Source organism: Acartia tonsa, chromosome 12, assembly GCF_053477335.1.
Source record: "Acartia tonsa isolate MP-2025a chromosome 12, ASM5347733v1, whole genome shotgun sequence".
Lineage (NCBI taxonomy): Eukaryota > Metazoa > Arthropoda > Copepoda > Calanoida > Acartiidae > Acartia > Acartia tonsa.
The window spans coordinates 20,433,570-20,458,391 of record NC_137271.1 but is presented as its reverse complement, the minus strand read 5'-3'; the positions used below and the strand labels follow the sequence as shown (position 1 = coordinate 20,458,391).

Sequence of the window (24,822 nt, the reverse complement as noted above, 5' to 3'; positions counted from 1 at the left end):
TAATTTTTGCGTAACTTGGCAATTTTACATTTTTTTTACTTTTTCTTATTAAATCTTAAATAAAATATTTGGTTATCGAATTCAACTCCCCCCTCCTCAGTGCCCCTAGAGGCCTCTAGTGGAGTAGTTACTAGTGATATATATAGGAAACAATAAAAAAAAATTATTTCATTACCTCCATTTTCAAAATTTGAAATATTATCAACAAATTTATATTGGTTTGTTATTAATGCGGAAAAATTTGTTGTTAGTTGCGTAGTATCTTCATAATTGTCCTATTCTATACTGATTCACTGATTTCTCCTTTTCGTGAAAAATTGTCTGTAATACGATGCTACACAACATAATTTTGCAGTGTGGATAAGAACCAGTTGTAAATCAGCAGATATTAATTGGTTTCAAAGCCATGCTGGGATATTAATTCTATCAAATTTACAAATGACAAAAATATGCAACTATTGATGAAATTTTGTTAATATCAATCATTTTAAAAGTTGCCTTCAATATAAATTGCCTAAAAAGCACATATCCTGGATGGCCCCCACCTCCAATAGTATAAGTAGCTCTACTTCCCAAAACCCATATTTTTCATTTATTTAGAATAAAGGGGGAAGGAGGGTCGTATATGCATCAAAAACTACTTTTTTCTTCCCTTTAAATTTGAAAAAAAATGTACTTGTTTGTTTTTCAATTGTCATGCACTAAATGGCCATTGGTTTCTGCATTTAAAAATTTTGTCAAATTGTGGCTTTTTCTATTACTTTACACAATACTAGTGGCTACGCCCCTAGAGGCCTCTAGAAAAACGTAAAATGTTTTCTTTTCAATCTATGTAAAGATCAACTTTTTAACTTAAAATATTTTTTTTTCGCTGCTAAATTGGGTTAGTTATGTTTGTTTGGTTTCATTGTTTATAAAAAATATCCTCTAAGCGGCGTTTTTATCTTTTTTATTTTTGGGAGGGTGGTGGTACCCTCCCCCAAAATAGTAATAAACCATCCCAGGACCTATGAGAAGCTACCCTGTAAAGGAGAACCATATTGGTTCAGCGGTAAGCAAGATCCTTCGGTACAGTCAAACAAACAGGCAGACATCAAGCTAATTTGTATTTTAGATAAAGGTAACAGGATATCTGTATTTCTGTGTGTGTTTGTTGCTTAAGATCTCTCTAACCACTGGACCAATATTGTTCTCCTCTTATTTTCTAGTTTAAAAATGATTTGTTCAATATTTTGCTTGGAAAAAATGCAATATAGACATTTTTCACGATACTTCCCACGAGTAACATTTAGAATATTTCTTCCTAGTATAATTTTCATTAAATTCGGTCCGCTTTTAAAGACATCTTAATATTGGCTGCTGTTGTGGATTGAACTATTATTTTTTGAGTATCTGCTAAAATATACATTTGGATCAATTATCTATATTGCTAAGAAATTTTTGCAGCTGTTCATAGACAGCTGAATGTTTTGGGGATTAAAATTACTTTGTCTGTATCTAAATACATTAGTTTTCCAAATTTAAAAAAATTCATTTCTTTTTTTTTGTTTTTTATTTCAACCTAAGATCTTCGTTATAATTCGCTTTATCCGTTTGTCCATCCATCCGTGATCTTTTTTTTGCTTCCCTAATGGATGTTGTTAACCTTGTTTCAGATAAAAAATGACATAAACAAAGACAGCATATAAACAGTGACCAATACCAAAAAAATATAAATAAAACTTAAAGAGCTTTAAAAAAGTGATAAAAACCACCGAAACAAACCGTAAAATGAGGACGCTTATCATTTTTACAATTTTTTATGTTGTGGCTTGTAGTAAGTTGGGCCATGCTGATGATGTAAATAAAAATGTTGATTTAAATAATGATGATGATGTACACAATAATTCAGGAAGTTAAATGGTCAAAATACTAAAAGCGCAGCTACTCTAAAATTAATGTAAGTCTATACTTCTGTTTCACGTTAGTTACATCACTAAAAGATCATAAGAGCCCGCGTGTTTAATAGTTATTTATCGCATCGTATTATAAACAGGTGTCTATAAAAATGTAAAATTACAAGATTAAAACCAGTTTTGTTAGACCTAGATGCCGAAGGGATGGGGGAATATACCTCCCAAATAAAATAGAAATAAAATAGCCTAGAGCAATTCCAGGACATCTATGAAGTTCCCTATAATTGAGAACTCAATTGGATATTTTACGTATAAACAAAATAATCTTACTACTTATTTACTAAGTATATTTGCGATTACTTTTAATTAATGAAATCTTCCAATTTTTAACATTTACAAAACGGCCTGCTTTATTGCATCAAGATCCATGACAGATCTATATAGGAAATAAACGTCTATAAATGAGCTCGAGTCTTCCAATGATAAAGTGTTTAAAACTCATAGTGCTCCAATAATCCTCATTAGACTCTCATTGACCAAAGCGATACGACCTTTATTCTATTTGTTTATGGAATGAATTAGGTTTTTCACTTCATGTAGATATTTGAATTATATTGAAGTATTTAATCCTTATTTCATAAATAAAAGATATTCGTTCATAATAGAGTAAATCTAAGAAAACTGTATTTTAAAAGAATTCGATTGTGGCGACACTTCCTTTGTGTTAAAATATTAAAACTAAAATTTTAGTCATATTAACCCTTTGGTGATGGTAATGTGAAAAAAATATAATTGAAAAAATCTTTTTAAAATCATTTAAATTAATAAATATTTACTTCTTTCTTTTAGATAGTAATGGCGGGGGAGGAAAATAGATTTATTGAGAAATAGATAATAGATTTGTACTTATAGAAAACTAGCCAATAGCGATATAGTTATATTGAGCCAACTCTAGTATGTTATATATAATAGGATGTGTGTATTTTTTTGTGTGAATCTTTTTTATAATTTATCAGACTAATTATTTGAAGATGTCATGCGTAATACACAAATTGTATGCAAGGATCTTAAAGGATAAGACAATGGCTGATATATTAATGTATATCCCCAATGATGATACACAAAATACCCCTTCTGTAATCTGTAGATTACAATTGGTGGTTAAAACGTTTGAGCACTTAACTTTATTGACAAACCAATCAAATTTAATATAGTCCCCAAAGTTGTTGATCCAACGAATAAGAAAATGTTATTAAAAACTTTTATAAACAGCCTAATATCCCTTCCCTCTCTGAATTTTTTGATACTTTTCTTTAAATATTCTTCCTACTACTACGTTATGTACTTTATCAGCTTTTTCATTGGCAAGATTTTTTAAAATAAAAGAATTGATTGAAAGAATTTTGATTGGTTGGTCCATTTAGATAATTGTCCAAACGTTTTAACCACTAATTGTAACATATAGAAGGGTAATTCTGTACATCATTATTGGGGATGTACATCAATCTATCGGCCATTGTCTTATCCCTTTAGATCCATGATTAAATCTGTCAAAATTTGACCATAGAAACTAAAACAGAGTCAACTACAGAAACAGAAGAGATACAAAGTCAAGGAAAAACTGTCAAAATAAGAGAATTCTTCAGGTAGCATTTTTTATCAGGACTCGACAGCTGTGCGTCAGCCGCGAAAAAAACTTCAGAGAGGTAAGGAACATAGGTCTATAAATTGCACTATTAGTCTATTACCGACAGTTTTATATTCCTGTTATCTTACAGCTAGGTTGGCTTAAAAACATTGAGTACTCTACAAAAATCACATTAAAAATCCACAAAAATTAAACAAAATCATAGAAGGGTTATCAACATAAGATTTTATTTAATTTTTGTAGATTTTTTATGTGATTTTGGAGAATTTTTCACGAAAACAATTATGGACCACTAAGCGATTAGTGGGGCAAATTTTTTTAAGAATCCACCTCTGATTTATTTGTTCGTCAGTAGTGTTGAAACTTTAATTACAAACAATGTTTTTTTTAAACCTTGGGTAATTTGGTTTATCATAATTGGAGATGTATCCCTGCAGATCCTGAAAAAATGAATAATTGGACCACAAATAAGTACTTTTTGTTTTAATAAATGAATGTTCTATGTTTTTATTGAAATAAAAGAGGCTCTCTATTAATTCTAAGGGATAAAAGTACATGACTGAATGATGAAACCAACCCAAAACCTACATTTGTAAATAAAATAGCTTAAAAGCATCTTTAGGTGATGCATCTTTTAAGTGGAAAACTAAATCGGTTCAGCAGTTGGCGAAATTTTAAGCAACGAACAAAAAAGCTTACTACTTTAAATAACAGGAAATACTTTGTCTTTTTAATTTACAAATTTCCTTTAGAGCAAGACGACCTTTGACAGGTGCCAATGGAGAAGAAAGTCCCGCCCAGAAAATTGTTAATGGACTCCAGGAATACTAGAGTTACCTTTAAAAAAATGGCGCTTTCATATAAAGTACCCTATTGAGCACTGCAAACCTCCCCACAAATTTTTTAAATAGGGGAAGTTTTCCAGCTTTCCCTCAAAGTGCCAATTAAGCACTAAAACCTCTCCACTTATTAATAAAATGAATTGAAAAAAAGGGGGTCAGTTTTTACCCTCTTTAACCCCCAGCGGATTGCCCAATACTTCCTGTGGGGCATATACTTCTGCAAAAAAAACCTAACCTGACCTAAAGTAATAAACAAACAAACAAATAACTATCCCCCTTATTTTTTAAATTCAATATAATTAAAGGGGGTGGGGTCTCACCTCGACTACGATCTTTAAGGGAAAACGCTGCAAAATTGTCCTTTTTGTTATGGTAAACTCATGTTAAATGTTGCACAGAAGGGACCTGGATCTCCATTGGTTCAGCGCAAAAGTACCCTGGACCTAGCGGAGGATACTATAAAGGAAAAACGTCGCAGAAATCTTTTAAGGGTAAGCAATAATTTATGTTTGTCCCTACCATCCTACATAATCAACAAACTCATAAACAAACAAGCTCTCTTTGATTGGTACATCCTCCTTAATTCTCAAGCTATCCTAAATAAATCCGTTACCTTAAAGAACAAAGTATACAATAAAATACCACTTCCTGAATACTGAATCCTGTCATTTCTACTTCAATCAATCAATAACACATTTTTTTCAGTAAAAACATGTTGCGGCATTTTTATGTCACCTTTTAAATTGCATAAACTGTACACTTTGTAAGTGAGACGTTTCAGACCTCCTTCTTAATCCTTATGTTACTCCTAAATAAACCCTTTTCCTTCAGGCGCGAAGTAAACGACGACCTCCCACCTCCTTAGTTGTAAATCCCGCCATTTCCCCTCGTCTTCCTTCACTGACCGACAGAGCCATCAAGGTAATTCACCATGTGGAACCTTTTTATAGTGCCTATAAACAATAACGTCACACTGGCCTACCCTTGGTCAATTGAAATGTATACTCACCTGCCATTTTTAATTTAGTCTGTGTATTGGCCTATATTTCGTAATTTGTATTGTATGATGTCATTTTTAATAGGCACTATAAAGTGCTTTACCATATAAATTCCTATTTTACTATTAACTGCGCTTTAGATCCTCCTGCTTAAAATTTAAACAATTGGACAGTCACACATATTGAAAACTTTGCTGAAATTACTAAAAATTCTATGCCACAGTGTAGTTGTTTGTAATTGTTGACATACAGACAGACAGCCTGGTACTTTAGTAATCTATAATACAAAGTAGAATGATGTCTGTCCGTCTGTCCGTCCTTTAAGATCTCAGTAACCACTGAACCGATCGGATTCTACTCTTCATGGAAAAATATACCTACTAGTCCTATGGTGGTTTTATACTATTAGGGACACCCCCAACCCCCCCAAAAATGAAAAAAATCAACCCCTCAATTTTTTTAAAAATTATTTAAAATTAGTGGTGGAGTGGAGGCTTCTCATCAGGTAATTAATTTTTTAAAATTATTTAAAAGTGGGGGCATCCCCAGAGGTAATTTTTTTTTCTTTCTTTAATTACCTCTTGGGTCAAAGCCCCTAGAGGCTAGGGGCGAAGCCGCTAGTAGTTTTCAAAAGTAGCAATTAAACTGAATATATCTGTCTTAGAGTTCATCAACTGAACGTACCCGCCAACGCAACCTGCTCCGTGGGATAGCCAACAGCAGGAAAGAAAATGAAAACAGCGAACAAGAATCTAGCCGGGCCTCAAACTCGCTACACAAAAAGTTGGGCAACAAGCTGCGCATCAACAAGCTGTCCAATATCATAGAGAAGCTGTCTAAGAGCCGAAGTTCAGGAAATTCTCTAGCTCAAACGTTATCAGATGAAAGGAACAGGGCGAAGGCTTTGCTTACAGTGCCTTCTAAAGGTTTGTTTGTAATGGATTATGTTATTCTTTACAATATCCGTCAAAGTGCCCTGTTAAGCATAGAACCCCTCCCCTTATTATTTATAAATAAATGAATAAGTGGGATGGTATGGTAAGCCGAACGTTTCAGCTCACAGGGTTGCGAGTTCGAGTTCAACGAGCCTTAGCCTTGAATTATTCTACCAAAACAAACTAGCAGGATTTAGTCATACAGAAATTATATATTTAACTGAATAATATTTACAATGAATGTTTACTATATATATACAACAGATTATAACAATGGTTAGGTTTGAAGGGGGTGTGGGACGCTAGGGCTTAGCTCCCGGCGGTAGACAGGCTGTGGGGGCAGCGGTGGTAAAAGGGGAGGCAGCGCCTCCCGGTTGTATAATCGCGTGAGGGGCGCGTGATAGCTGCGTGTTTGAGTCCCTCCCCACATTTAGGCAGGCCAGTTTGACCGCTGGATAGCGGGGTCAACATCGGTCATGAGATAAATGGTGATATAATAAGATTAGTGCAGAGGGTTTGTTATGATAAGTCACAGCGTAGCAATTCTGTAAACTGCCTGTCCGTCTGGTTGTCGTATTACCACAATGGCATAGGTTTTCGCTTTTTTGTTTATTACTTTAGATCTGTTTATTTAGGTTATTTTGGGTACTGGGTAGCCCCACAGGGTTAGGGTAATGCATTGTTAGAGGGCCTTTAAAAAAGCTAGGCATAGGAATAAAATTAACCCTCCCATTTTCATTAATTCAATTCAATTCCAATTCTTGATTACTTTTATTTTGCAAAGCAATTTCTTTGAAGTAAAAACAGTTTTGATAATAAAAATCTGAATACAAACAAATAATTTAAGATTCCATAATGATGAAAAACAAGGACAACATTCTCGGTGCCGTCAAAGATTCCATCAGAATTGATAAGATTATGAAAAAAGAAAATCTATTCAACAGAATTGGAGAGAAAAAAGATACAGAAATGGTTAAACAAGATGATAAAGAAATGGATAATATGAAAAATGAAATGAAAGGTAATTTTTTAGTAAATTATTAGTGAAAGAATAGTTGTTATTTATCGCATCGTATCATAGAAAGCTTTCCAAGAATATTAAAATAAAAAAATAAGATTAAATCAGTTTTGGTATACCTATAAAAAATAGTATTAGAATTATCCTTTCTGCAAATTACACATAGTGGTTGAATGAAACATTGGAAAACTCTACTTAATTAATTAACCCATCAAAATTCAATAAGAGTCTTCCAAATATGTATGTCAAGCCTACGAATAAGAAAACGTTAAAACTTTGGGGACTAGTGTAATAAACAGCCCAATGTCCCCTCCCTCCCTGAGGAAAAAAAGAGATAGAAATAAAAAATTCTAACTGCTATTTAAAATTTAGATACAACCAAAGAAGATACATTAGAGGAGAAAGAGACTGCTGAAGCTGTGAGCGAAACAGTAGTGGAAATAGCTACTCCTGAACCTATTCAAATGACTACTTCAATTACAGTTGAAGATGGTAAGTTGGATAGATAATCCTTCTAATAAAGTTATAGGATGTCTGTTTGATTGTTTGTACTGAAGGATATCGCTAACCGCTGAACCGATGTGGTTTTCCTTTACAGGGTAGCTTCTAAGGGTAGGGGGAGAAAGTCACTTAAGAATCAGCCACTTGAGGTCATAAAAATGAGGGAGACGGGAGGAGAGGTGGGAAAGAAAACCACTAAAAATAAATGGATAATCCCTCTTTTTTATGACGTCACGTGGCTGATTTTTGATTGACTTCTCTCCCTACTTCTCAGATTCTTAGAAGGTTTATAACTATATATTTTGGAGAAGGGTACCACCACCCTCCCAAGAGAAATCGCCCTAGAAAAAATGAACCTCCCATCAAAAAAAAAAAATAATTCTTTTTAAATCTAAAATTCAAATTTTTGTTTTACTTTTTCTTTTTTAATCTAAAATGTGATCTCATGTTCTATAATAAAGAGAAATTTGCAGTGGGCTAAAATAATGATTCTCCCCTTACACCCCATTTAACCCTCCTCTCCTACTGGACAAACGAAATGACTAATTAACCAGATCCATGTCAGTAGGCTAAATTGACGACAATTTTTCCCATGTCATAATATCCACGTAAATTCTATATCCATTCTAACAGTAAAATATTAAAGCAATTTTTAAAATCTGAAAATATTGTATCTGTACCTTTCACACAATTAAATGGGAGACAAAAAAATTCGGGTTTGAATCTTTATAAACCCCCAACCCCCAAATAGCATGTTATTACTCCTTTTTTATTCTAGATGAAGAGAATGAAATAGATCAGGAAACTACGACTGAAAGTCCAAATAGTTCAGAAGATAAATCTTTCAAGAAAGCTTTGTCTAAGTAAGTAAAACCAAGGACTAATATATTCAACAGTAGCGACAACAAGCTACAATAATGTGTAAATAGAATAGCAAGCTAAAATAATATTCTTTCTCGTATTCATTCGAATCCGGTGGATAGGAACTGGTTCTCATCCATACGAAAAAACTATGTCTAGCATCGTATTATATCCAGTTTTCTACGAATATAGAAATGTACAATCATAAGATTAAAACCAGTTTTTTTTAGCCGGTGCCTCCGGCACCTCGGGGCTAAAAAAACTAGTTTTAATCTTATAATTGTACATTCTATATCCGCGAAAAGCCGTTTATAATACGATACGAGAAATAACTATTTTGGCTCAACTTGTGTGTCTGTCTGACTATAGGTCCATCCGTCCGTGTAACATATTACGTATTATTTTTATGAGTTATTTTTTCGTGAAGATTCTCCTAAAAAATCATAAGCAGCTATTACATAACCTATTGTGTGCCTGTTTATGTTTAAGAAATTCTTGTGAGGATTTTAAACTTCTCAGCTGCTTTTAAAGATAGTAATCTGAAATTTCATGATTTCCATTAACAAAAAGCATCCCTAAAAAAACTATGTATTTTTTTTATTATTTTTAGGGAGGAATTATTAGCCCTGCTGCCAGAAATCCGGCTAAATCCTATTCCCGTGCAACAGATCAATGAGATACCACCAGAAGTGAGGAAAACCATGCAAAACAAACAGGTAAAATAGACCTTTGTGACTAGAGAGCTGCATCGCTACTTAAAAGATGAAATAATAATAGTTTTAAACTTTTAGCTTTTGTGTATTGCAAAGGACGAACAAGTTTTTTATTTATTTGGGAAACAAATGTATAGATATAAAATCAGACAAATATCTGGCCCAAGTGGAGGAGACCCTTTTCATCTGTTAGCAAATTGAATTCTGCTCTTTTGTTTGGACTTGGCTGTGTTAATATTTCCAACGCTATTAGCTAATTTCAAATACCCAATGCAAAATCGGGACAAGGTCCCCGCTCAGTGGGCAGGTCGTGGGGGTGGAATTGTCTAATATGTTTCTAACAATTTTTGCATGACCTTTAAATGAAAATGCAATTGACGTTTTATCAGATTGGTTCCAAAGAAGTTAGAACTGAATCATCAGAAGTACTCGGAGATAACTTAGTGAACAATAGTAATAGTAATACAGAAAGTGAATATGATGTCGAAGGTAATATTTTTCATTCTATAATCAATTAATTCTCAAAAATGGCTTCTACTTGAACTTGAACATGAAAAGAAAACGAAGTAGCGGGTTTCGTCATATTTTCACAGTTGCTTTTGATAGGTTAGTTAAATGGAAATGATTGCCCCGCATGGTTAGGAAATACGCCCCACAGGAGCTAGAAATAGTAGAAAAGCTACTGTGAAAATACGACGAAACTCGCTACTTCGATTTCTTTCCATGATCCAAAATTTGTTTATGTCAAATTAGGTTTTTTTTTTATATGAGATAGATATTAGATAAATCTAACCTTATAAATTAACATCCCCCCACATGATTTTTAGAAGCTGATGTTACCACTGAGAAATATGAGACTGTTACCGATAACCCAGATAAAGATGACTCTATAGTCCTAAGCGCAGAAAATATGAATATTGAAGATCAAAATGAAAGGTAGGTGTTTTCAGTAGTAATGCTGTTCTTAGTTAATTACATTAGTTAATTCTTAGTTAATTTTTTGAATGTTCTGTTTTTAATCATTATTAGTTATTATATTCAGCGGCTGCAGAATATACAAAAATTGCACAGTTTTGTTGATTTACAGCGGCTGTAGCTTTTGATTCCTGGCTTAAATGTTACAACTGCTAGTGCCTGCCGAGATAATAAATGTATAAGTATAGATGTATAACCCGCGCAACTATCTGGATCCAGTGTTGAGGCTGTGTTAATATTTCCGACGCTATTAGCTGATATTCAAAGGCCCAATTGAAAGTCAGCACAGGGTCCATGGGGTGGAAACATGCACTTATTTAACTCCTTCCCCCTATGTTCTTTTACTCTTATGGTGAGATCTGAGGTGGATTTTAAAAAAAAATTTGCCCCACTATTCGCTGAGTGGGGCAAAATTGTTTTCGTGAAAAATCTACCAAAATCACATTAAAATCTACAAAAATTAAACAAAATCATAGAAGGGTTATTAACATAAGATTTTATTTAATTTTTGTAGATTTTTTATGTGATTTTGGAGGATTTTTTACGAAAACAATTTTGCCCCACTAAGCGATTGTCAAATAAAGCACAACCTAGACTGTTCTAAAATAACAATATTACAATTTATCAAAAAAATAAAAGTGGGATTAATTTCCAGTGCTCATTAAAGTATATTTCAGACTAACTGAGTTAGAAGCAACCATAAAGGACAAAGCTACTCAAATTGGAAATAAAGCTAGATTAATAAAGGCAGGACCACAATTATACAGCATTATTAGGGCTTACTCCTTTTTTAAAGGGATGCTTTTCTATAATTAGAGTCGGTCCGTCCGTACATTCTTCCGTACGTCCGTCCGTAATGGATAGCTTTTTTCGTTAATTTAGGCATGTTAGAATTGTCCTATCAATTTCAAACTTTGCATGGTGATTCCAGTAGTAGTGAGGTACGATTTAGAAATCGTAGCAACTCTATAATCATTACAAGAATGTCTGTATGTCCATTTTAAACATGTTGATTTGTTTTACTTTTTTAACAACAAATTTTTATGTGATCTAATTATCCAATTGATTTTTGGTATACTGATTCCTAGGACAACAAGGTACAATATTATAAGCGAAGCAACTCTATAATCAAGTCCTAAAAATGTAAGTATGTCCATAAACATTATCCTGTTTTATCAAGCAGTTTTTCAACAAATTTACTTACAATTTTGCTTCGACTCTTATACATTTATATTCTGCTTATTCAGTTAAAAAAAATGGTGTATAATTGTTTGTGTCCGTCAGGCTAGCATTGAAACAGCTCTGGGCATAACAATGCCTGAGCATACAGACCTTCTGCTCAAACAGAATAACAGAATTAATAGAAAGGCTGATCCTTCACAATTGTTAAAGGTTAGTTATCCTATAAACCATCTGTTTGTTTGTCTGTATATTCGCTTAGATCTCGTGAACGGCTGGGCTGTAAATTTAAAATAGAGACTGATTTTAATATTAAAATAAGAAAAGCTAAAATGTTTTCCAGTATGACCGATTAATATCCGCTGTATTAGAACCAGTTTTAGCCATACCAAAAAATCATGTATATTAGACAATTTTTCACGAATGATCAATACCGGTTTAGTTGTCCCTTTCCTTCGACCCCTCGGGACCAACAAAACTGGTATTAATGATATAATTTTTTAAATTTACTTTTCGGAAAGCTGTCTATAATAAGATGCGATAAATAACTATTATCTCATGTTAAAATTTAATTTGGATAAATAATATACTTAGACGCGTTTCTAATCTGTTTTTAATCCTTTTCCATTTAAAGTACATAATTTTAAAGTTTATCCTTATATTTATTTAATTAAATACTACTACTTTAAACTCATATTTTTATAACAGTTAAAAAATTAATTAAACATTTAATTTCGGCTTGATTAATTATTTTATAAGTCACTGATTTCAATTATAACATAAACATGTCGTTCATAAAAGGACATTACTTCATTTCATTTTTATTGGTTGAAAAAAGTTAAACAAAGACAAGTACGCCCATTAGTAGCAAGCAGTATGAAATTATAGCAAAATATAAGCCATAAAAGGAAGGTGGCGAAGAAAAAAAAAGTTAAAGAAGAAAGTTAAAAAGATATTGTAGTTCAAACATTAGAGCAAGCAATATAGATAGAAATATATAAAAGGTTAACTGACAAACAAAATATGAATTTTACATGTTTATTCAAATATTACAAATTGTTTCGTGCATGTTTGCACTCTTTAGATAAAAATATATGCATATTGATAGAGACAAGGGTTATTTATTCCTCTAGCTCTATTTTATTCGTCATATCTCATTTAACAAACATTCTCCGAGACGATTAAACAAGTCTTCAAAAGGGTAGCTTTAATATTTTCTCATTATGCAAATGTTTATATGTTGAAGGGTTATCATCAGGGAGTAAGGGAGGGGACAATGGGCAATTAATTCAATATAAGAGTTATCAAAGAAAGGGCATGAAATCCAGTTTAATCCAATAAATTTGTAGGAAATTATAAAGGGATTGTTAATTGAATAATAGATTTCCATAGCGTCATGTAAAGTGAAATCACAACTTGTTTTTGATGAAATATATTGAGGTTTTTTGGTGTGATTTTTATATTAAAAGATTATTGGACCCGGCCAGCTCCTAGCAAGAATATGACTGCCCCTTTTTATTCTGTTTATTTCCCTTGCCCCTTACCCCCACCTCCCTTCTCCCTTCTCCCCGTCTGCTACATTCCAAACTAACACAACGAATGTTTATTTCCCTTCCCCCCACTTCCCTTATCCCTTCTCCCCGTCTGCAATATTCAAAACATACATAACGAGTAGCGGCATTCTATGCGCAAGTCCCCAAACTCAGTCAGAAACTGCTAAATTCTTGCACATTCCCTTTAAGCCAGTCCCCAAAGTCTAAGACTCCTAAAAATTGAATATTCGATCCATTGTCCCCTTCCTTACTCCCTGGTTATCATTAAAAATCAGACAACACAATTATTACAGACAGAAGGTCAGACAGACAAAACTCTCATTGAGTAGCCCCGTCACTAGCAATATGCTTAAAAAGAAGAAAATGAAACATAAAGTAAGATTATCCATACTTTGCCCTAATAATTTTAATCTAATTAATCTAATCACCCATTACCCATTACTTTTATTGAATTTTGATTTGTTGGTTCAATAAGTTTAGTATTCAAACGTTTCAACCACTAATTGTAATCTGCAGAAGAATTAATTTTGTGTATTATCATTAGGTATGTATAATGTACATTAATTTGTTGGCCATTGTCTTATCCTTTTATAGATCCCTGTCCACCCCTGTAATATTTATAACATATTTTGATAAAAGCTATAAAAAAGTTAGTAGAGTCCTTTTAAAAGTGTTGTTTATTTATAATGATTAAAAAATCAGGAAGTATTTTTTTTGTGATTATAATTAAAATTAGGTAACATCATAATAATTTGGATTTTTAGATTTTTTTTTGGCAACAATCTCAATTTTTATCATGTCAGTGCATCTTCTCAGTAATTGTTCGGTTGGTCAGTATTATCAGTACAATGGAAGTATAATATACTTGGATATTATGACAGGGGAAAAATAGTCGTTGCTATTTCCTCTGATATTTATTGGTCTGTTCCTTCATCGTGTAGTAGTAGGTCGGTGGTGGGGTAAAAGAGTTGGAGGGAAGGGATCGTTATTCTTGCCCGCTACAAGTTTCTCTTTATTAGAGTACATGATAATATGGCTTAAGATCCAAGTAATAATAAAACAATTGTTAGTACAAAGTATGGATATCACCCTTTTTTTCCCCTGTCAAAACTGCAACTTCAATGTACTTTGCTGGAAATCTTTATAAATGTCTTGAGGTGGTTTTAGGCTTTTTTTTCTGAAACTTATCCACTAGAGACTAGGGGCGGTGCAACTAGTATTTGTATATACTATTATGTGGCATATAACGACCCCTTAAATAGTGGATGTAAATATTCTTTTTTTCTCCCCGAGGTAGTCATTTTTTCCCCTGAGGTATCATTTTTTTCCCTGGTATAATTTTTTCCCTGGTATCATTCTTATCCCCGAGGTAGTCATTTTTTCCCTGCGCATGGCAACCAGTGAACAGAATCTCAGTTCTGCACCACAAGCCTCGCACGACTGAAGTTCCAATGTCTTTACAGTCATATTTATATGAAAAACTGAGAAAATATTTTTAGAAGATTTTTAAATTTTTTTTTGATGATTTAAAATTTTTTTTGGAAGATTTTAGAATTTTTATTAATTACTAAAAGAAAGCATAATTACCTCGGGGAAAAAAATGACTACCTCGGGGAAAAAAATGAAAATTAAACCACATTTTAGCATAAAAATGAGTTTTTGTTTAAATGAGAATGGGGTATTCCTATCCAGTTATGTACCGTACTTTCGTTCTGATTAAAAGACATTCAAACCCTAATTATGGAATTAATTTGCTCAAAATAATATAACAGTATACGCCCTTGTTTTTATAATCATAGACCTTTGGATGTAATCAAAAATAATAAAAATAATCCAACAATGGATTTATTATTACTAGGATCTTACACCAGATTATCATATACTCTAATAAAGTGAAACTTGCAGCTGGCTAAAAACATGATTCAATTCATCCACCACCTTTACCCCATCTCCTCCCCTCCTGCTTTATGAACGAACTGACCAATAAGTAATCTAAATTGAATACTTTTCTTTGTCATAATATCCACGATCATTCTTTATCCAATGATCTAACTATGTACTCATCACAAATAAAGAAAGACAACATTTATAAAAGCGAATCGAAAGCAAACAGCGAATATTAACAAGTATATATTTAAGTAACAATAAATTGATACTTTCGACTGGATTAAAAAAATATTATGCCCATCCATCACCTTTACCCCATCCCCACCCCTCCAAATGGATGAAAGAACTGTCCAATAAATGAAGGACAATAATAACAAGCAAAATTGATAAAAAAAATCATCTGACAATATATCCACAATACTAGGTTTAACATCAATAGAAAGATTCTAACACCATCCCAAACCAACAAACAAAATTTGTGTATAAAAAAGTTTGCTTGTAAAAATTGTTGGTACATACATACATATATAAAATGACTATGAGTCATGGTTCAAAGATTTTCTCTACGTTATTGTAATCGATATATTATTACTTGGATGTTGCACCAGATTTTCAAATACTCTAAGAAAGTAATACTCGCAGCTGGCTTAATTAAGAATATTCCCCAGTAACCTCCTTTACCCTATCCCCTCCTGCTGTATGATTGAACTGACCAATAAATGATGTCCATATTAGCAAGCTAAATTGACAACAATATATCCGTGTATATCCTATATCCATTGTTATTGTAATATTTTTGCTTATATTATTATTGATCTAATCACATTGACCTAACAGTTTTTAAAAAGCATTAAAACACAAAATTCACTAAAATCGACGATAACCACTGAACCATTTAAGTTCTCTATACCTAGATTATAAGGACGCAGTCACTGGTCTGATTTTATAAAGTAGTAAGATTTTATTTCTTTGTTAGTTACGATATTGAAAACCACTGTTTTAGGGATTCTTACGTAGGTTCCATATTGTTCTATGTAGGGTTGGGCCGGATACTTTTTTGGCCGGATACCGGATACCGGATATCCGGCTGATTTCAAATGCCGGATATCCGGTATTTGGCCGGATATCCGGTCAACGTCGGATATCCGGCAAATATCCGGTTATCCGGCCAAATTACCGGATATCCGGCCGGATAACCGGCTTAATTACCAGATATTAAAGTAGCAAAAAATATTTATTAATAAACTTTTGAGATTTCATATAATAAAATTTGCATAAAGATAAACATATTCAAAAAATGTTCTTCTATCTTCAATAATAAGAAAATTATAGCCATTTAAAATTTTAAAAAGCAGAGATTTTTGGTGTAAAATATAAAAAAAGTTTTAGCCGGATATCCGGCCGGATAGTTTCAATATCCGGTATCCGGCCGGATATTGAAAATGGCCGGATATCCGGCCACACCGGATATCCGGCCCAACCCTAGTTCTATGTTATTTTATTTTAAATTTTCAGTTTCATGTTTTTCCGTTAAGATCACGGAACTTCCTATTTTTAGGGTTACTTCACGTAGATCACGGGGTGGTTTTAGGCTATTTTAGACTTGAGATGGTTTTTGACTTCTTGTAATGATTAAAGCAAAGGCTTAGATGTCAACAGATATAAGGAAGACATTAACTATTAATACTCAGGGAGAAAGAGGAATATTGGGCTGTTTTTTACACAAGTCCCCAATGTTTTATAATAATGATTTCTTATTGGTTTGATTAACAACTTTCGGGACTTACATTGAATGTTGTTCATTTAGGCGCATGTCCATTCGTTTCAATCATTTATTTTAATCTACAGAAGAGGTTATTTTGTGAATAATCATTGGGGATATACATCAAATTATCGTTCATTGTCTTACCCCTTTAAATGAAAAATGAAAATTGACGGAAGAGTTTTATAATAACAATTAATTTATGTACCCGTCAAATTTATCTATTTTTATGGTATCATGGTGTTTTTAAAAGTGAAGCTTATCATTAGTTAGTATCTGTTAGTCTTACCGTACGTCAAAAGTTTTCGTTAATTTATGCATGTTAGAATTGTCCTATTGATTTCAAACTTCGGGTAATTATTTCTGAAACAATTAGGTACGATTTAGAAAGCAACTCTATAATCGTTACCAGAAAGTCCGTACGTTAATTTTAATGAATACTAGATTTTTAACTTTTTTTGACAACATTTTTTTGTATGATATAATTATGCTATTCATCATAGTTTTGAAGCAATAATTTCTAGGAGAACAATATACATATATCATATAATATTTTAAGCAAAGCATCTCTGTAATCAAGTCCCAGTTCCTAAACAAAGCTTTCATGAAAAATGAATAAATCATTACAGTGCAGTGTATTAAACAAACATCTTTTTTCTTCATAAAATTTCCAATGAATCATAAAGATTTCTTTCTATTAAGAAAACAACATATTTTTTCATCCTTGTTTTAACATTTGTATAATTAATAATTATGTTACTATTTATTAGCTAATAAGAATTATATTATTATGATTTATACATTTTAACATTGACAATAAAGAATGTTAGGTATTTCCAGGGAGTAAGGGATGGGACAATGGAGCGAATATTCAATGTTTAGGAGTCTCAGACTTTGGGTACTGGCTTAAAGGGAATGTGCAAGAATTTAGCAGTTTCTGACTGAGTTTAGGCACTAGCGCATGAAATGCCGCTACTCGCTGCATTAGTTTTGAATATAGCAGATGGAAGACGGATTGTTATGATATGGCTAGTTAAAAAAAAATTTCTCCAAAAAATATCATTTCATAGATAAAAACTTTATTGTGTTATTTGCGTTATAAACAATCTAAGAACCCTAATCTAACAACCTAAATTTAATTCTTTTGTATAGTGGCATTTAAAATCTAGGGATAAGGATTGAACCAAGTTCCAGGGAGATCCTTATTTTCAATTAATTTTAAAAATAAAGAGAAAGAAGATGCTGTTCTTTTAAGTATGCTTAAACTTATTTAAGTATTTCATTTTATTTCTATCAAAACCATTAAGCAAATTAGTAATGAACTAGTTGCTAATGCCCCTAAGGTAGGCGGGAATGTCATGAAAAAGTCTAAACCCGCCATAATACATTTATAAAGATTCCCTGAAAAGTATATTCTATTCGGTCCAGTAATTTCCAAGATCTTTAGCTTTAGACAATAAAACTTATTACTTTTTATTATAGTATATCTATTATTGTAATTTATTAACAATTCCCCAAGTCATAGAGGCTAATTGCGCAGCCATGTATGGTCTTGGTAAGAATGATGGATATAATATATGTGGGTATATTGACAGGTAACTCTTTGTCGTCAATTTATCTTGCTTATATGGAACGTATTTGGTCAGTTCCAGTAGAATGAGAGGATGGAGTAAAGAGGTGTAGGTGGTGGGTATCGTTATTTTAGCCAGTTGCGAGTATCACTTTATCAGAGTAAATGAAAATCTGGTGCAACATCCAAGTAATAATATATCGATTGTAAGAATAAAGGAAAAGTGGCCATTAAACTTGGATTGGTCAAAAATGTGACAGGTTTTACCAGCCGTGGCAAATATGGGAGTTTATACATTCACAATGACAGGCGCGTGACATTAACAGCAAATATCACACAGTATGACAATAAGACAAAGGTTGCACAATAAAAGGGTGTGTTGTCCCATATTAAGTATTACTTGAACTACCTGTGTTAAGTGTTAATTCATGCTTTAAAGAATGTGATTAATTTAACATCAAATTAATTAAATCCAATCGATATATTATTACTTGGAGGTTGCACCAGATATTCATGTACTCTAATAAATTGATACTCAGAGCTGGCTAAAATAACGATTTTCATATCTACTCCCCATACCCTCTCCTCCTACTAGATGAACGAACTAACCAATAAGTAAGGTTCACATTAGCACACAACATTGACGACATATTTTACCCTGTCAATATATCCACTTAGTCTATCAATTTTTATTCATGATATCATTAAAAGAAAACTCGTTAGTATTTTTTTAGCTACATTGAAAGATTATCTTAAATTTCACGAAAACACTAGGTTTGATTTGAAATTGTAATTTTTGTTGTTTTAGATTTTAATTCATTTTTCGAAATTTAATCTACATCCCTTTCTTCCCCCCAAATATTTATTGAATATCTAAATGTATAGTTCTATACTCAAAATTAGGGGGAAGATTGATATATTGTAATATGTCCAATCCAGATATTCATTGTAAAGTTTCAGCTAATAATTAAAAGGAACATTCAAAAGAACTTATAGATTTAGGAAATTAAACAAGGATGACAACATCCATAAGTAGCGAAGCACAAAAAATCGTGGATGGAAATACGTAAAAGTAGATTTAAAGTGTATTTATCCCAAAAAAGTTTGAAAATTGGATCAAAAACACCAAATATATGGGGAAATATTTAAAACATATAAAAATAGCCAAAAACCTGATAAAAGGCAGTCTGACCGCCATGGTTGTTTTCTTTAAACGACGGGAAATTTAATTTTGATATCTATAACTGAAAAAATTTTGAAAATCGGACCATAAACACTGAAGATATGGAGAATAATGTGATAAATACAAAAATAGCCTAAAACCTGCAAAAAGGCAGTCTGGCCGTCATGGATGTTTTCTTTAAACGACGGGAAATTTAATTCTCATATCTATAACTGAAAAAATTTTGAAAATTGGACCATAAACACTGAAGATATGGTGGAAATGTGAAAAATACAAAAATAGCCTAAAACCTGCAAAAAGGCAGTCTGGCCGTCATGGATGTTTTCTTTAAACGACGGGAAATTTAATTCTCATATCTATAACTGAAAAAATTTTGAAAATCGGACCATAAACACTGAAGATAATGTGAAACATACAAAAATAGCCTAAAACCTGCTAAAAAGGGGTCCGACCGCCCTTGATGTTTATAGTTAATTGTGCTCCTTAATAATGGGAATATTGTCAAAAATTTTCAGCTGTCTATCTTTAATAGGAGCCGAGAAAATCACGTTTCCCCTATTCTGTCTTACACGGACGGACAGACGGACGGACAGACGGACGGACAGACGGACGGACGGACGGACATTTCGAATTATAGAGTAGCTTCGCTACTAAAAATGCTCTGTAAACAAATATTAAAATCTTATATATAGTTTTGGATTGGTTCGGGGAAGATAAGAGGTTCTTTAAATAAAAAGGAGTGAAAAATAGCTCCTCCCAAAATAAAAATAAAAAAAGGAATGTGAGTGATTACACCACCCTCTTGGGTTTAAGTACCTGATTTATAGTTTCAAATCCACTAATGCGGTAAAATAGAAGGGAAGAGCCTGATTTTAAGAATTATCACCAAATTTCGAAGAATAAACGTAGACCTTAACGCAAAAGAAGAAAAACATCGTTTTTATTAACAGATTAAGAATAGTATCTTTATAATTAAAAATGCTTTAAAAACTTTTTAGTTTTTTTTCTCATTTATTACTTATTTTCTACTTATTTTCTGTCGAAAAAAGTTTTGATATAATTAAGATAGACAAACATGCCCAACAGAGTAACTTTGTTAACAAGAAATATTCAAATAACCAATTAAATTCAATAATAATATCCAAAGTTTCTAAGCTAACGAATAAGATAGCGTGGTTATAAAACCTTGGGTATCATACCATTATAATTTCTAGTCCAGCGTCCTATCCCTCCCCCTGGTGTTAATAAGAAATTTACGGATGGATGGGATGTTTGTATGATGTTAGAGTTAATACAATACAACAAATATTTAGGATGGGATGTTTATATGATGTCAGAGTTAATACAATACAACAAATATTTAGTTTGACAAGGACAAATATTTGAGGATATACAAACTTCCCCGATTTTGTATAATTTTTGAGGAACACGACTCCAGTGACGTCATATTTTTCTTTCCCGAAAAAGGAAAGGGGGGAAGAAAATCTCTTCAAAAGAGATGGGAAAAACCCCCTTTTCTCCCATCTCTTTTTTCTTCCCCCCTTCCCTTTTTTTTCTTTCCACCTTCCCTTTTTCGGGAAAGAAAAATATGACGTAACTGGAGTCGTGTTCCTCAAAAATTATACAAAATCGGGAAAGTTTGTATATCCTCCAAATATTTGTCCTTGTCAAACTATATATTTGTTGTATTGTATTAACTCTAACATCATACAAACATCCTATCCATCCGTAAATTTCTTATTAACACCAGGGGGAGGGATAGGACGCTGGACTAGAAATTACAATTATCGCACAAACAACAAGACAAAAAAACAATAAAATATTGTTATAGACCAGTAAAGTGTAAGCCAGAAATTATTTAGATTAATATATACAACATTAAATTATAGATTGAAGGGTTAGAAGAGTTGCTTATATTGTATAAAAACAGCCTAAAACCATCCTGAGAAGCTTCCCTATTAGTTATTAACAAAAAAACATTCCACTTTATTTAATATTAAGTATAAGGATGACATATGAAAATTATTGTTTGTGTAAGTAAATAGAAGTTGGACTTTTAAAAGACTGTCTACTGATGATTGCATGTTGTAATTACGCACACTTATACACACACATACACACACAGACATACACACACACACACACACACACATAGCTCCATCAATATCCGTGATTCTGTGCCAATGTCATCTTTTTTACATGAGCCTAGCTACTCTATAATCAATCTATATATGTGTGTGTATACTTTTTTTTACATGAGACTAGCTACTCTATAATCAATGTATATATGTATATGTGTATACTTTTTACATGAGCCTAGCTACTCTATAATCAATATATTGTGTGTGTATACTTTTTACATGAGCCTAGCTACTCTATAATCAATCTATATATGTGTGTATACTTTTTACACGAGCTTAGCTACTCTATATCAATATATATGTGTGTGTTTATACTTTTTACATGAGCCTAGCTACTCTATAATCAATACATATGTATGTGTTTATACTTTTTACATGAGCCTAGCTACTCTATAATCAATATATATGTATGTGTATACCTTTTACATGAGCCTAGCTACTCATAATCAATCTATTGTATGTGTATACTTTTTACATGAGACTAGCTACTCTATAATCAATCTATATATATGTGTGTTTATACTTTTTACATGAGCCTAGCTACTCATAATCAATCTATTGTATGTGTATACTTTTTACATGAGACTAGCTACTCTATAATCAATCTATATATATGTGTGTCTATACTTTTTACATGAGACTAGCTACTCTATAATCAATATACATTTATGTATGTGTTTACTTTTTACATGTTCCTAGCTACTCTATAATTAATATATATATATGTATGTGTTAATACTTTTTACATGAGACTAGCTACTCTATAATTAATATATATATATGTATGTGTTTATACTTTTTACATGAGCCTAGCTACTCTATAATCAATCTATATATGTGTGTGTATACTTTTTACATGAGACTAGCTACTCTATAATCAATATATATGTATGTGTTAATACTTTTTACATGAGACTAGCTACTCTATAATTAATATATATATATGTATATGTTTATACTTTTTACATGAGCCTAGCTACTCTATAATCAATCTATATATGTGTGTGTATACTTTTTACATAGGACTAGCTACTCTATAATCAATCTATATATGTGTGTGTATACTTTTTTTACATGGTCCTAGCTACTCTATAATCAATATATATGTGTGTGTTTATACTTTTTACATGAGCCTAGCTACTCTATAATCAATCTATATGTGTGTGTATACTTTTTACATAGGACTAGCTACTCTATAATCAATATATATGTATGTGTTTACTTTTTACATGAGTCTAGCTACTCTATAATCAATATATATGTATGTGTTTACTTTTTACATGAGCCTAGCTACTCTATGATCAATATATATGTGTGTGTATACTTTTTTACATGAGACTAGCTACTCTATAATCAATATATATGTATGTGTATACTTTTTACATGAGCCTAGCTACTCTATAATCAATATATATGTATGTTTATGCTTTTTACATGAGACTAGCTACTCTATAATTAATATATATATATGTATGTGTTTATACTTTTTACATGGTCCTAGCTACTCTATAATCAATCTATATATGTGTGTGTATACTTTTTACATGAGACTAGCTACTCTATAATCAATTTATATATGTATACTTTTTACACGAGACTAGCTACTCTATAATCAATATATATGTGTGTATACTTTTTACATGAGACTAGCTACTCTATAATCAATCTATATGTTTGTGTATACTTTTTACATGAGCCTAGCTACTCTATAATCAATTTATATGTATGTGTATACTTTTTAAACGCGAATATAATTAAAGATTATCCTTATAGTATCTGTCTGTCTGTAGCTTAAGACCTCACTAACTGTTGGATTAATATGGTTTTCCTTTACAGTGAATCTTCTTAAAGGTCCAGGGAAGGTTTATAACTATTTTGTGGGAGGATACCTTAATCCTCCCTAGAGAAATTGACCCGAACAAAATGTTTAGTCGGCTAGCTAACCCACCCACTTAAACATACGCTTTTTGTGGATATTTTTAAAAAATTGCTAAATCTGGAGATACTTACATGTAAAGACTTAATTATAGAGATGCTAAACCTAATCATCTTAGGAATCAATAATCATCAATTAAGTAAATATCAATTTCCTGTATGGTTTCGAAACCGATTAATGTCTGCAGAATTAGAATTGGTTTTCAGCCATACTGAAAAATCATGTATAACATTAGCATTTTGCTATTCCGGGCCTTCGGCCCCTCATGACTAACAAGACTTGTTATAATATTATATTTTATCATTATAGAAATTGCTACGTTTTTAAGTTTATTCTTTGTTTTTATAAATTTACAACCAATGCTATCCGTTATGGAAGCACGGACACACCCTAGATGCAAAAAAAGTTTCGCTTTTAAGATTTGCAACATTATTGAAGTGTTTGTAAGGAAATGGGAAAATGGAAATTTTGTTGAATATGCGATAGAGAGAGAGAGGAAAGGGAAATAAGAAAATTTTAGTATTTTCACAAAATTTGAATAAGGCTCGCTTTTTTTTCAATTATCCAATTTGTCATGTTGATACATTATCAAAATAATTTCGGCTACGCCCCTAGAGAGGGTGAAGGTACCCTATTCGATGATAGTAAAAACCAGTAAAGGAGAACCATATCGGTTCAACGGTTAGCGAGATCCTTCGCACCCACTTATTTCTCATGTGAATTAATAACAGGAGTTATAAAATAGTTTTTGAGATATAATGAGTATTAACCAACAAATTTTGGGTGACGGCGGTTTAAAACCACAGCATTTTTAAGAGAAAAAATCCCCAAAAAGAAAATCTAAAATTTTATTTATTTTCATGAAAAACAGTTGTACATTCTATTAATATATTTCAGATTGTATTTTGAATTTCAATATTAAAATTTAAAATGTCTGTGACAAAACAAATATAGAAATTAAAACTCTTTTATTTTAAAATGACCTTAGAAATTTTGGCATTCTGATTTTATTCATGTGATGAATCTTTATTTGATCTGTTTTTAATTAGAAATGCATACTGAGAGGGGGCAGGCTTAAAAATAAAAAAAAACAATGATTACAACAACCAAAGATGAGTGGTAAAAGGAGTTATACAGTATACTCATTGTTATTAGAATCTTTGATAGCCATCTATCACTAATAGCAGCCTAGATAATCGTATTTTAGGACAAGATTGATAAGCTT

The 24,822-nt window shown here is 32.0% G+C and overlaps 1 protein-coding gene across 1 annotated transcript in view; it reads left to right on the top strand.

The window, feature by feature from the left end:
* Nucleotides 1-4,765: 4,765 nt before the first annotated feature.
* LOC145334388 (uncharacterized) overlaps nt 4,766-24,822 on the top strand; it is a 28,820-nt gene continuing 8,763 nt past the window's right edge. The window contains exons 1-10 of the mRNA XM_080179843.1: nt 4,766-4,876; nt 6,048-6,309; nt 7,166-7,339; nt 7,709-7,828; nt 8,616-8,700; nt 9,309-9,414; nt 9,801-9,900; nt 10,239-10,347; nt 11,064-11,133; nt 11,671-11,778. Coding sequence (XP_080035969.1) covers nt 4,766-4,876; nt 6,048-6,309; nt 7,166-7,339; nt 7,709-7,828; nt 8,616-8,700; nt 9,309-9,414; nt 9,801-9,900; nt 10,239-10,347; nt 11,064-11,133; nt 11,671-11,778 — 1,245 coding nt within the window. The remainder of the gene's footprint in view (nt 4,877-6,047; nt 6,310-7,165; nt 7,340-7,708; nt 7,829-8,615; nt 8,701-9,308; nt 9,415-9,800; nt 9,901-10,238; nt 10,348-11,063; nt 11,134-11,670; nt 11,779-24,822) is intronic.